Source organism: Lagenorhynchus albirostris, chromosome 12 (assembly GCF_949774975.1).
Source record: "Lagenorhynchus albirostris chromosome 12, mLagAlb1.1, whole genome shotgun sequence".
NCBI classification, from domain to species: Eukaryota; Metazoa; Chordata; class Mammalia; order Artiodactyla; family Delphinidae; genus Lagenorhynchus; species Lagenorhynchus albirostris.
Window position 1 is genome coordinate 12270442 of NC_083106.1, and position 14508 is coordinate 12284949.

The 14508-nt window shown below is 45.3% G+C and overlaps 1 protein-coding gene across 5 annotated transcripts in view; it reads left to right on the plus strand.

The window, feature by feature from the left end:
• The first annotated feature begins 691 nt into the window (after nucleotides 1–691).
• Nucleotides 692–14508, plus strand: part of CNKSR3 (CNKSR family member 3) — a 101315-nt gene continuing 87498 nt past the window's right edge. For 4 of the 5 annotated variants that reach the window (XM_060167260.1, XM_060167261.1, XM_060167258.1 and 1 more), the window contains exon 1: nucleotides 693–1295. Coding sequence is in view for 2 of the 5 variants with exons in the window: in XM_060167257.1 (XP_060023240.1) it covers nucleotides 1244–1295 (52 nt within the window). In the remaining 3 variants the exon portion in view is untranslated. Of the gene's footprint in view, nucleotides 1296–14508 lie in introns of all 5 variants that reach the window. The other variant, XM_060167256.1, reaches the window with a different exon arrangement.

Genomic DNA, 14508 nt, shown 5'->3' on the forward strand with positions numbered 1-14508 from the left:
GGAGTTTGGGATTAGCAGATGCAAACTGTTGTATAGAGAATGGATAAACAAGGTCCTACTGTATAGCACAGGGAATTGTATTCAGTGTCCTGTGATAAACCGTAATAGGAAAGGATATGAAAACGAATGTATATGTATAACTGAATCACTTTGCTATACAGCAGAAGTTAACACATGGTAAATCAACTATACTTCAGTAAAATAAATTTAAAAAGAAGTGAATTAGATTGTCACAATGTCATCCAAAATATAAATAAAATAAAATAATTTTCCCTTAAGCAATTTAAAAGCAGGAGGGCTTAATCGCATAGCAGTATTGACCCACAGCACTTAAAACGAACAGAACGTGCAGGTCTCACTTTAGTTTTGATTTTATTATTACTCTCTTTAGTGCACTGTTGCACACAGCCAGCCTGTACAGCTACCAATAGGACCCGGGCCTCACCAAAGCCGACGGGCTCTGCAGGATGCACGCGTATCTACAACCCGCCCCCTGAGAAAGAAAGTCCGGCCCGGGCCACTCCGAGTGTGCGGAGACCCGCTGAGAGAGGGAAAGTAACCGGAGTCGGCTGGCTGGGCGGCCCCGCCCCCTCCCACGAGTTTCGCTGGGTGTCCGGCCCCGCCCCTTCTTTTATTCCGAGCGCGCAGCCTGGAGCTGGAACTTTGTAACCCGAGCGCGCTCGCCCTGCGTTCCTCCCCGCCCCGGTGCAGCCGGCTAGGGAGGCGCAGGAGGTGGGACCTGCGGGCGGGAAGACTCCGGACGCCGGAGCGCGAGGAGCGGGGACCCGGGAGAGCTCGCAGCCCAGAGGAGGAGCTGGAGGGGGAGCGGAGCGCGCGGCCCGAGAACCGGAGGCAGCGGGCCCGGCCGGAGGCGCAGAGGGGCGGCGGGGAGCAGCAGGGCCGGGAGAGTCCCGCTCGGAGCCGAGGCCGGGGGATCTGGGTTCACGGCCCCGAGGCTCGGCAGCTGCCGTCGCCCAGGAGCAGCAGCTGTGCCCGGGGTCCCGGCCGCGGCGGCCGCGGGAGGAGGAGCTGCAGCTGGACGGTGGCAGCTGGAGGAGGGGCCGCGCCGCCCGGGCTGAGCCGCGCTGGGATGTCCCGCTGACCGCGGCAGTCATGCAGCTTTGACGGGGCGCTCGGGCGCGGAGACCAGCCGCGGGGCGCGCCCTCCCGGGAAGGGGCAACGGGCGCGGGCAGCAGGACTTTACCGCCGACTCCAGCCCCGCTGGGTGCCCAGTCATCCACCATGGAGCCCGTGACCAAGTGGAGCCCCAAACAAGTGGTGGACTGGACTAGAGGTGAGCGAGCCTGGGGGGGCCCGGCGTCTCCGACCCCGGGCATCGGCTGGCGGGGAGCTGGGGTAGGGGGTGCTCAGCCCTTCCTGCAGGCGAGAAGCGTTGAGAGCGCAGCGCGGTGACAATGCAAACTTCATCCCAGTGGCTTGTGCGCCCCTAGCTCTTGTGCCTGCTTTCGGGGGTGCGAGTGGTGGTGGCAAGACGAGGAGAGGCCCGTCTTTAAACCTGAGGCGGAGTAGGGGTGGCATCTGATGGAGGATGGGGGCCGGGGGTGCGGATCTCGGACGCGGGGCGCCCTCCCTGCCCTTCCCGGCGCCCCGGCTGCCTGTCCCGGAGCGCAGAGGCACAAGGCGCCTTTGTGTGGGTGACTCCCCTCGGACGTCGTCAACGCCGCCTGCCCAGAGCAGTTCGCAGGCGTGACGAGGCGGTTGGACAGGTAAAGGGAGACCCCGGCGGCTCGGCGAGCCTGTTTTTGTCGGAGAGGGAGAGAGGGCAGCGCAAGAACCAACACTGAGGCATTCGCGCCGGCGACGAGCCTTGAGCCAGACTCCCCGGGACTCGGCGACTTTCGCTCCGGGAAGGCGCCAGTACCCCCGGTGGCGCCGCATTTTTAGGCCATATTTAAACCCGGGAAAGAAGAAGTCTAACTGTTTGGAACCTTTCCCCTGAGTTATGCCGTCATTTGGAATGAGGAAAAGCAGGGGGTTGGTTGGACAGGCAGCGGGTGCTGGAGCAGGGGTGGGTGGAAGCTTGGACCCTGAGCTGTCACGGTTACTTTTAAGTACCTGCCAAGATTTCGAGGGAGAAGTGACGGAGGTTCCTCAAGCCTCTTTGAACCCTTCCAAGAGCACAAGCCCTCCAAGAACAGCTAGTGTTTTAAGGGGTTCCTCACCCCCCTCCCAGCTCAGCATCTCTCTGTTTCAAGTTACTATTTTTTTTTTTTTTTTACTTTCTTCTATCTGCTCTTCCAGGTGAGAGGAATGGTGTCCTTTCTCAATAATAATAACTAGAATTGTATAGCGCTTTACGGTTTGCTAAGAGCTCTCTCTCTGTTATTGCCCTTGGTCTTCAGTAAGCCTGAGAGGTAGGTAACACTGGTAAGATCAGGTTGTCTTTCTAACTGTCTTACCCATGGCTGCGGCATCACAAACACTGGTCATCTCTGCATCTCATTTCTCATGCCTGCGTAGTACACACAGACCACGTGGAATGGGATGTCCCAGATGTATGGGAGGCATGGCACCTGTCAGCGGGGCATGTCTGACCATTTCCTGCTCCTTTGGGAGAAGGGACAGGGTACATCGCTCCTGAGAAGAGGTTTGCCCAGGGACCAAAATTTCCTGGGCTCTTATTTAAAACAAACATGAAAACACCAAGTACTTGTACACTGAGTAATGTGTAAACAGCAATGTCACAGCTTGATACGAAACATAAACTTAAAAAAGCTATGAAGACCCAGATCCTATTTTGAAATGGGGTGTGTTCCCCCATTCAAGATACTACTAGGTCCCCTGTCTAGCGACTTGCCCAGTCTGAGTTGGTTGATCTGTTTTACCAGTGTATCCATCATAGAAGCAAACTAAGAAACTGATGACTTCAGCGGTTTTTGACCTCAAGAGCTGCTTTGTCCAAAATGGTAACCAGACCACAAGTGGCTCTTGGGCCCTTGAAATATGGCTGGTCCAAATTGCCATGTGCTGTAAGTGTAAAATACACACTCATGTGAAAAACAGCATATAAACTATCTCATTGCTAGATTTTTATACTTATTACATGTTGAAATGATAATATTTTAATATATTGGGTTAAATAAAGTTTATTACTAAAATTAACTTCACCTATTTATTTTTACCTTCTGAAAGGTGGCTCCAAAAAATTTTAAAATTACACAGGCGGCTGACTTTTGCAGCTCACATTATATTTGTACTGGACAGTACTGCTCCTGAGTAAAAGAAAGGGTTACAATTTATCACTCTTTGGCTTTTCTGAGCTGCTGCCAGCCTAGTTGATAAGGTACAACCAGAAAGCCGGTAACAGGCAAACAGGGAGATTATGGAGTGAGATCTTCACACCCTCAAGATTTGTGTATTTTTTTTTTGGTCCCTCTTGGGATTGGGAGAAGAGAAGCATAAATTCACATCCTGTTATGTTTGTTTAGCATTTAAGTCAGAGCAGATTAAACTGTTTTTGGTATCCCGTGCCTTGACATTGTGACTTAGTTGAGATTACTTTCACCCAGGGAAAGTTTTCTACTGACCTGAAAGAGGAATTATGGGTGGTTCAGTATCTTGGTGTCTGGAGCATTGGATACTGATTAGGTTAAATACATGTGGGTAGTACGTGGCAACTTTATACAAAATTCATGTGCCCTTTTGGACCCTTAAGTACAGCCTCATAGAATGACCTGGATACTTTTTGTGTTAGAATCTAGAGAAGATAAAAGGAGGAAGTGTGTGGTGAACTCTTAGACGAGAGGCTACATTCTCCCAAATTGGGTAACACATTACTTGAATATTTCTCATAGTCATGCTGTGAAAATATTGACTTTTTCATGAACTATTGGCTTATGCAAACTTGTTTGCTGATAGAACTATTTTTAGCTGTCTTTGCTAACCTCCCTGCCCAACCCCCATTTTATAAATACATCCTACTGATAAGTAGCTCTTCTTGTAGATTGCCACTCTTGGCATCGCGTGAGTGTGGCAGTGGTGATCGTGACCACTGTAGGAAGCCTTAGACTTAAAACTGTCTAAATCCGGCCACAATTTCCAACTTGCTCTCATGTTGATGTTGTTAGGCAGAGGCATATATTAGGAAAAAGGTTGCTGTCTACAGAATGAAGTAATTCATCTGGCTTTTATTAGTAGTAGTATTTTATTATTATTATAATTTTTATTTGTATTAATCACTAGCTCTGTCAACACCAGTGTTATAATATTAGTAGATCCTCAGTGCGTGTTAGCGCAGGTCTAAGCATTGTACATTTCAATGAGCTAAGCATTAGCTCATTTCAAGGCGTAAACACGCTTTGAGGTAGGAGCTATCATTCCCACTTTGCACTTGAGCACCCCGAGGCACAGGAAGGTTAAGTACTCTGACCAGCGTCACACAGCCACGAAGTGACAGAGCACCGTTTGACCCCAGACAGTTTGGCTTCATTTCCTTCCGTCTTCTTGGGAGGTTCTTCCCAGGGTCACCCCCAGAGGACGCTCAGCACCTTCACCACATTGATGAATAGACCATCAGGATCACTGTGATGACTTATAGATCATGTGTTAGTGGAGGAGAGTCCTTCGCTATATGTGTGTCTTATTCTCCCTATTCCGTATATGTCAGGAAAGTTATTTGTTAATCAAATTAATTCATAGTTTGATGACACCTTGCCTTCCAAATGATTTGGTGAAGGCTTTTGCAAAGCAGATGAACTTGTATCAGGCAAGAATAGGGTCAGCTGCATAAAACAGAAAACCCAGTTTTTGGTGGACTCTCCAAATGAGAGTTTTGATTTTTCCTTGGAAAAGAAACCTGGAAATAGGGAATTCAGGATCGTGTGGGGTTTCCGTGGCGCCATCAGGACTCCAGGCTCCTTCTGTCATCGTGTTCAGTCATTCTGAGCAGGGGACTGAACCCGTTATACCAAACGCCTCAGTGCAGGATGGGTGCTCCACCAGCAGGATCATATTCTTGTTCCAGGCTGGAGAAAGGAGACCCAGAGGAGACAAAACACTGGTGGTAGCCAAGTCATCCCCTTCAAAGAGCTCTCCTAGAGGTTCCATCAAATGCCTTGGCTTATATCGTAGTTGCTACAACTGTCATGTGATTACCTCATGCTACAAGGGAAGCTGGTCACTGTAGTTTTTTTTTTAAAGTTTCGTACACTGTGGCCTTGAAAAAAATTTCGAGTTTATTCAGTAAGGAAGAGGGGGAGAATAGATATTGGTAGGCAGCCAGTAGTGTCTGACATACGGTAATTTACGTGTCCTGATACTCATAGATCAGCTCTCAAAGTAGGACACATGTCACAATTTCCCACTTCCCTCAAGCCCATGGGTCTGCCTTATTTTAGAAATAGTGTTGTATTTTCATCCCTGTTACTTTTTCTTAGGTCAGAACCTTAAGCTGATTATGAGGTCTTCGTCTCTAGGCCTGATTTTTTTTTCTTGTTATATTTAATATGCTCATTTCATTTACAAAGATGTTTCATTGACAACAGTTAATTGCAACTTTATGGTAAAGAATTAAATTAAAAAATTCACATCTCGAGTTCCTTGTAATAATGGGAAAAGTTGGAAAGAGTCTGGCTTAAAGCCAAATCATTCTAAGCTTGATTTAAATATTAGAAGTTGCATCGTAAAATGCCGCGTCCCAAGTTGTGTTTCTGCTTTCAGGCCATTGGGGGAGTGTCTTCAGCAAGGAGGAACGGTTACTGGTTTGTCCCTGCAGCCCCATCCGTCCAGCCCTTGGTCATTGATCGGTCTGTGACGGACAGTCTCGAAATAAGTGTGTTTGTTTTTGGGGGAGCACATCTATAACACCAGCTTTAGTCCCAGAACAGAAGTATCTCTGGCCACCTTCTGGTGCTGCCAGTGTGGTTAATGTTTCCCCATCACCAACCAAGAGGAAAGGGAGCTTTCTTGTTTGAGGTCTGAGCGTGTGCTCGGGACATCTACTCATTCTCTATATCTGGCCTTGGGCACTGCTTTTCTCCTGATGTGTCTGTAACATGTGGCAGGTCAGCAGTTTTAAAGTGTCTCACTATCTGGTCACAGAGGAGCTGGAGTTCTCACGTTAACTGTAGACATCTTGTTCGTGGCTGGTCAAAGGCCAGTTCTTTTTGTCATTCTGATTCCAGTTAGGTTGTCCTTCTTCCTTTAGCCACTAGGGTTGCTGAAAAAGGGAGGTCGTTTCTTTTGGCAGTTGTAGGTCCACCATTTGGCTATAGGTCAAGAACTCTTTTCTTCATTCCAATTTCTTGCCAGTTCTATCTCCTGGACTCCAGCCACAGAGTTTTCTTAATCATAATAATAGAAGAACATTCACTGAGGTATTTATTATGTATCAGATACTGGGCTAAGCGCTTTATTTAGACTCCCTCATTTACTCCTCAGAAAACCCGGGTGAGGTGTGCGAATGATTATTAGCCCTTGTTAAAGGCGAAGAAACTAAAGCAGAGACAGGGAGTCTCTGGTCTCGCGCTGATAGGCGGTGGTGCTCTTAAATGCTCTCCTCTCCTCCATCACTTCATTGCTCCCGTGGCTTGTACCAGGCATTGGAACTTAAAGGTGAGAGTGTGGGCTCTGGAATCAGTCTCTGGCTTTGTATCCCGGTACCACCTCTGCCTGTGTGATCTTATGTAAGCTCTCAATAAATTACTACTTGTTTTTATTGCTTCTTCTCCTCTTTTATCCTATAGCTCCAGGACATAAATTATTCTCTCTGAGCCGCGTGGTCTGTCATAAGGTTGATTCTTACCATTCAGGGACACCAGTCAGTGCCGTGGAGATTTCCCTGCCATTCGCCAACCACTCAGAGGACCCGGGGTGGGACTTGCAGCTGGTCAGGAAGGTTCTTGTTTTTGGTTTTGGTTTTTTGCTTTTTCTATGTTGATATTTTATTAAATTCTTTACATATTATACTCACAACAATACTATTGCATCCTCTGTGCAAAGTAAATTCTAGGTGTATCTAAAGCTTAATTATGAAGAGCAAACTTAAAAATATTAGAACAAGTATATGAAGGACTCTGTTAATTCCTCTTAGGCAAATTTCTTTTAAAAATACTAAGAAGCAGGGCTTCCCTGGTGGTGCAGTGGTTGAGAGTCCGCCTGCTGATGCAGGGGACACGGGTTCGTGCCCTGATCCGGGAAGATCCCACATGCCATGGAGTGGCTGGGCCCGTGAGCCATGGCCGCTGAGTCTGTGCGTCCGGAGCCTGTGCTCCGCAACGTGAGAGGCCACAACAGTGAGAGGCCTGCGTACCACAAAAAAAAAAAAAAAAAAAAAAAAATACTAAGAAGCAGAAATAATAAAAAGTGACGAGACATACCGATGCCCAACAAGTATATGAAAGGATGCTCAACATCACTAATCAGGGGAAGGTTCTTGGTGAGCTGCGTGGTAGATGCCTCTTGCCAATATCATGAGCCCTCTTGGGGTAAGTGAGATCAAACCGTATTTTCTCAACTTTTTTCTTATAGTCACTGGACTTCCAGTGAGCATGGCGTTAGGACTGGCTCTTGCTTTGGACTGTTGACTGCTCTGTGGCACCTGGTCCGTGGCTAGTGGTACCTGCATCTCCCGGGAGCTTGTTGGAGATGCAGAAGCACAAGCCTGCTAACTCTGCATTCGAACAAGATCCCCTGGTGATCCATGTGCACATTGCAGCTTGAGAAGCTCTGCCCTAGCCGCCACTGCAAATGTGTTTTCGCACTTCACTGGTAGGTCCTGCTGTCTGATCTGACATGGGCTCCACCTATTTCATTTAAGTTCCCTGGTGACGACACTTGACTTGGCCACTAATTAAAACAGAAAAGCAATCTTAGGGTGTGTGCTTATATTTATATATTTATAAGCACCACCTAGCGACAACATCAGGGGATTCTCTGTAAACTAAATGAGACATTTCCCTTGAGCTGTCTTCCATATTTCTTGGGATTTGAAGAGTTCTCATAACAATCCTTTTTTTTTTTTTTTTTAAGCCAAGTAGGAAGAAGGGAGTCATGGGGTGGTCAGTGGGCTTGTGTGGTTGAAGTGTGTTCTCAGGATCCTGAGGTGGACTTTGGAGGATGAGCTGGGCTTTTGGCCAGCCACATGGTCCTGTAGTCTGTGATTGCACCGGGTTTATCAAACTTAGATGATTTTGGGGGGAGATTTCATTGTTGCTGGAAAGTGACGCTGAACGTCATTCAGGGCAGTTCTCAAAATTTGGAAGTACATGCTGTGCCGAGGCCGGGTGTCTGAGTTCTGTGTCGGTGGAGATTGGGAGGTGACCTGTCCTTGTTCAGGCCTCACCTGCACGCTTCCCTTTTGCGTCCACATCATTGTGGAGAGCTGCGGGCACCTCAGTTCTCTGTCCTGCTGTTTCTGTGTCACTGCCTCGATGTTTGTTCATTCCTAGCCTGTTGTGTTCTAGCTCTGGGACATCCATGTTCTCACCTCCTTTTCCCTCTTTGCTCTCATTTTGTGAGGTTTCTGGTGTTTTCACCACTGGTATAGCCATTAGCTAGGCTTTAAAGCAAGTTTTATTTACGCAGGCTCTTCCATATTTGTTCTCATTTGATATTTTCACAAGCCCGAGAGGAGCACAGTGAAGGCCCAGTGAGGATAGAGGCTTTCGGACATGAAGTGAGTTGTCCAAGGTCAGAAGGCCAGGAGTTGGGACCTGACTCCACAGGCTTCTGTCCTCTTGTTCTGTGCAGCCCCTGGTTCCTCCTCTGGTCAAGGTGGTGCTTTTCGTTCTCTCTTCATCAAGTGTTGGGAGGGGCAACTTCAAAGAACTTTTGACTTTTGTGTTTCCTGATTATCCCTTCAGGGCTTACACTCATGGGCTGCATTCCTTTTCTTTCTCTTTCTTTTTCTTTTCTTTTCTTTCTTTTTTTTAAATTACATAGCTTAAGCAGGGCCCTACGTATTCTGAAGCTGACCTTTTAGCATTTGAGACACTTCTTGCCAGTTATTTATTTTTATTGTAGTTTGTTGACTCTGTTGTATTGTTTCAGAATGCTACTCAGTAATGAATCATTTCTCTTTTTGACTCTCTTAATCTAATTTTTATTTTATCTTGAGTGTCATATGGCAGATTTTTCGTCTGGTACAATTAACATTTCTATTTGGTGGAATCACACCCATCCATCCATCCATTTAACTTTCTTAAATGATCTTTATGGCTTCATTTCCTGCTTGCCTTTGATTCTTCACAGCATTTTCATTTTAACTGCTGAGGGAGAGATTGGGCATGGCGAATAACACACAGGCTTTGGAATAAAATAGAGCTGGATTCATATTCTGTATTTTTTAAAAAAATTTTTATTGAGGTGTAGTTGCTTTACAACAGATTTTGTATTTGATACTAACCGATTTGAAAACTTAGTAAAGTATCTTAACTTCCCCAAGCCCGCCTTAGGTTTCTCATTTGTGAAATGTGACTGATAACTGTTACTAACTGTTACTAACTGATAACTGTTACTAACTGTTACTGTTACTAACTGATAACTGTTACTAACTGATACTAACTGATAACTGTTACTAACTGTTACTAACTGTTACTAACTGATAACTGTTACTAACTGATAACTGTTCTGTTTTTGTTAGAATTAAAAGAGGTAACGTAGGGAAAGCATTTTGCATAATGTACGACATATAAATGTTGACAAACTCATTATTGATTAATTCATAATAACTCCAAGTTAATATGTAGTATAATTGGATTATTGTTGCTTAAATATTTAATGCTGCTGTGTCTGATAGTCACCTTTCACGTGTTTACTAATAATTTACGACAATTCCATCCTTCTCTGTATTGGTGGATAGGTGGTGAGTTAAATTAACTCTACTTTTTGTCTTCTCCTCGTTGTTTCCTTGGACACTTTTCCCTCACTTCCTTTGAGGACCTCGGATGTCCTGGAGGAAGGTGACGCCATGGAAAGGTTTAGTAGTAGTTCTCTTGCAGACAGCTTCAGAGGAGCACTTTCCTTGATGACAAATTCCACCCTGTAGTAATGAGAGAGTTTCATTCATTCAACAAGTGATTACTGAGGACCTACTAAGTTCCAGGTGTTGTTCCAGGTGCTGGAAATCCAGCTGTGTTCTAGGTGCAGGGTTTCAGCTGGGTCCCTCCTTTAATATGGTAGATGTGGGGATGACAAACAACAATACCAAAACCACCACCACAACGAAGCAGATGAACAAGAAAATATTCGCTAGTGATAAGTGCTAAGAAGAAAGTAAAGCAGAGAGGTGAAGGAGAGTGGCCAGGTGGGAGACTTCTTTGGATGGGGTCATTGGGGAAGCCTCTCTGAGAAGATGACACTGGGTATGAATGACAAGAAGGAACCAGCCATTGGAAAATTAGGGGGAAGAGCACTGTAGGCAGAAGGCACAGCTAGTGCAAAGGCCCTGAGGTGCAGATGAGCTTGGAGTGTTTGAGGAAAGGAAGCGCAGTGGAGTCATGAGCAAGGACAGTGGGGCTGTGGTGGGTGGGGTGAGAGACACAGCTGTCAGATCATGGAGGGTCTTACAAGTCTTGGACAGGCATTTGCAACATTTTCTAATCATGAAAAGCAGGGGAGTGACATGATCTGATTTGGGTTATTGGGGCACAAATGAGTTTAGGGAGCCCAGATGGAATGCATTGCAGTATTCTGGAGATGATGGTGTCTTGAACGAAGGTATTGGTGGTTCTAGCATTTGTGAAGCCAAGTTCTAGGTAGAGTTGGTTCACTGATAGCTTCACATCCAGATAATTTAAAAACTGTATTTGTGGGCTTCCCTGGTGGCGCAGTGGTTGAGAGTCCGCCTGCCGATGCAGGGGACACGGGTTCGTGCCCCGGTCCGGGAAGATCCCACATGCCGCGGAGCGGCTGGGCCCGTGAGCCATGGCCGCTGAGTCTGCGCGTCCGGAGCCTGTGCTCCGCAACGGGAGAGGCCACAACAGTGAGAGGCCCGCATACCACAAAAAAAAAAAAAACTATATTTGAACTTGGGGTGTAGATTCATTTTTGTCTTTCTCTGCCAGGGTTAAGAGCTCTCCCTGCCCTTCCCTCATCCCGATTACTCTCTTGTCGTTCGAAAGGCGAGCACAGCCTCCCGCGTTCACATGCTTTGTTTGCGCCACTGTTCTCTTCTGGCAGAGTTTGCAGGGAGCTACGGTTTCTGAAGCTGTTTGTTCATCTATGAATAGGGTTTTTGTGAAAGTGGACTTAGCCTAGTTTGTTTTCTTTGACATCAGATGGCTGATGGAACAGTTTTTAACCTGGGATCAGAAGGGCAGATGCAGTGTGTTTACTAGAGCAAAGCAGTTCCTTAGAATGCAGATCAGTAGTTGTCAAAATTAGAAAATTTTTTTATGAAAGTGAAAACTAGTTGAGTCAAAGGAACTGGTCAATAGATCTAATTTAAAATATTTTGCTCCGCTGATAGACTGTCCTAATTTTACTTTGGAAAATAGAGTCACCATTTTTTGATTGAATAGATGGTATTTTGAGAAATTTCAACAGGTAGGAGTTGAACACATTCTTTTTTGTTTTTAAACACTCAGTGCATCACTTATCAACAGGGTAGGAGTGAGTGGGAGAGAATCGAAGGTTGGTAGGTTTATGTTAGAATAACCTAGAAACTTTACAACACACACCTCATGTCGCCCCCTATAGGGAGAGTATCTTTCAGACTTTTAGAGGAGAAACCCCTACGTGTCATCAATCAGAAAAGGCAGTGACTATGGTCATGTGAATCATGCTTTCCTGAGGAAAACCTTTTAGTGAAAAGAAACACTCTATTTCCTATTTTCAGAGATTTGCAGCAGAAGGGAAATTCAGTGCTTTTGGGTTTAGGAGTGGATGTGTGTGTACATGAGTGTGTGTGTGTGTGTGTGTGTGTGTGTGTGTGTGTGTGTGTGTTTATGTGTTTCTAACTTTAACCTGTGTTAACTGAACAGATTTTCATGTTCTCAGGGTAATTTTATATTACCGTGTCTTAGGGAGAATCAAGTCAAAAGTCTACCTGGAATATGACCTTTGAAACAGGAAAACTAGCTTAATGTGTAGAGTGGAACAGATTTCACGAGGCACCATCTTAACATGGATTCCAACTGGAGTCTTAAACTAGCCATGAGCAGATGACAGAGCTGTGAGTAGCGTTTATGAAGATGGCTGTCTACACTAAAGCCTAAAATTGTTGGTAATAAGTGTTAAATAAAAAACACAAATACTGCTTGTGAGTAAGACATCTAAAGACAGATGGTATGAAGTGGTTTGGTTACAAGCACCCCTAGGCCAAGTTGAAGAATCTCATCTAAAACTGGTGTGTAAAGAAAGACTCTTTTTGGAGGTGGAGAAACTCTTTGTTCTTCTTATTTGGCGCCATGTAATCGGGATACTTAATGAGCACCTGTAAACCTATGACAATTGTCCCTGAGTCCTGATGTTTTTAAATGGAGATTTTCAAGAAACCCTTTCCCAGCCACATATATATGGCTCAACATCTTGTCACCGTTGTTCTTGAATTTCCTCTTTTTTTTTAGTGTTTGCAAAGCGTAATCTACTTTGTTTTAAACAAATATACACATTTAAAACCTAGATCCTGTTTTAATTTGTCAGTTTTGTAAAAACTTTTATTGAAGTATAGTTGATTTACAATGTCGTGTTTAATTTCTGCTGTACAGCAGAGGGACTCAGTTATACATATATGTTGATATATTCTTTTTCATATTCTTTTCCATTATGGTTTATCGCAGGATATTGAATAGAGTTCCTTGTGCTATACGGTAGGACCTTGTTGTTTATCCATGGACCTTCCTTTTTCAACATTAGAGCTTCGACATGTACATTCTCAGGCCCCATCCCAGACTCACAGAATCAGAAACTCTGGGGGTGGGAGGCAGGAAGCTGTGGTCCCTCAGTGATTCTAGCGCTGGCTGAAATTTGAGGACCACCAGTCTATACCACTCGTGTGGAGCCTAGAAAAATAAATAATGTATGTCAGACCATCCCCCATAATTCTTGTCTGCAGTTGGTTTTCAGCTAATACATAGTGATTGGGTAGGAAGGAGAACTTTTCTAGTAGGGACAGTTGTTGCATATTTGAAGTTGGTGCATTAATGCACTGAGGTCTGTAAGTGTCCTTCCCACAGAGTGGGCAGGGAAGAGTTAAAAACCTTTGTCCCCATGGGCTCCTAGACAGCTGTGCCACTCCAGGCCCAGGGGACCCTTTTGTTGTGTATCTCTATGAGTGTTCAGCCCCAGGAAAACAGAATGAGGGGAATGTTTCACCGCCTGAAGGGACCCGTTTAGGTTTTGTGTGGAATTTCCAGGCCTCACTCTCGTAGAAGAGTAGAATGTGACACCCCGTCCCCCCGTTCCATTTTGAGGGAGAGTGGATAGTTGTTCTCTTTCACGTAGCACTCAGGTTTTGGCTTTGAACAATGCATGCAGATGCAAAGGGAAATGAGAGGAAGAAAAAGCAGAGAAGAGAAATACTCAGTGGCAAATATGCTGCAGTCCAAGGTGAAAAGCTCTTTGGTTTTAGTTCATGGACATCGAATCAGTGCAGATGGAGTTTGAGAGTTCCCCATTCCCCCTCCACCCCACCCCGCCCTCTGCACAGTCAACAAAGGCCAAGAGAGTCCAAAATAAAAAAAGCTGCTACAGAGGTGAACATTGAGGACTGGGAATGGCCCTGAGACTTGCAACAAGAGTTGCAAACTTAGACGCCTACAGGGGCCAGGAGGCAATGTCAGAAATTGAAATGTAGGGGCAACTGAGACAGTAGGAAGTGGTGGAGACTGTGGCGAACCCAAAGATACATGGACTGCTCAGTTTCTGCTGACTATGGACCTACAGTTTCTAGAATCTTATGCTTCTTTGTTGTTGTTCTTGTTGTTTTCAGATGAAGTTGGGTGTCTGTATTTCTCTGTGACATTTTCCAGTTTTTAGAAATCTGTCAGGTTTTTTTTGGTATAGGCCAAGCATAACATATCTGTGGACTAGCGTGTTGATTCCCACTGTGGACAGCTGTGGTCAGGTTTGTCTTAGTGAGAAACAGACATATGATATGTGAATACAAGTAGCCAGAGAGCAACTCATTAATTATTTAGTAAATCTGTTTCTTAACCTATAATTTCATTTTGCTGCTCAACTAATTACCTTATTTCTAAAATTGTAACATGTAACTCCCTGCAGGTATTGTTAAGCCAGAAATACCAATACCTTGTTGAACCCAGCAGGCCATGGAGTAGTTACTCTTCAGTGTAAAAGCAAGAATTTGGCTTTTTCTGAGTGAGTTTACTTTGCCACTCACTGGCTGTGTGGTATTGGTCCCTGACAGGAACTGTTTCTGTTTGTACAGAAGGATTCTATGTATAAAATAAAGCATATACCTTGGAAATAAGGTATGTGCTGCTAACTTCCGTGCTGGCTTGTGCGGTCCTGTTTGAAATAGTAAGTTATCAGTTTACTCAAGGTCTTTCTATCTTCCTGGTGCTCTGAATTGGGAGACAAAACAA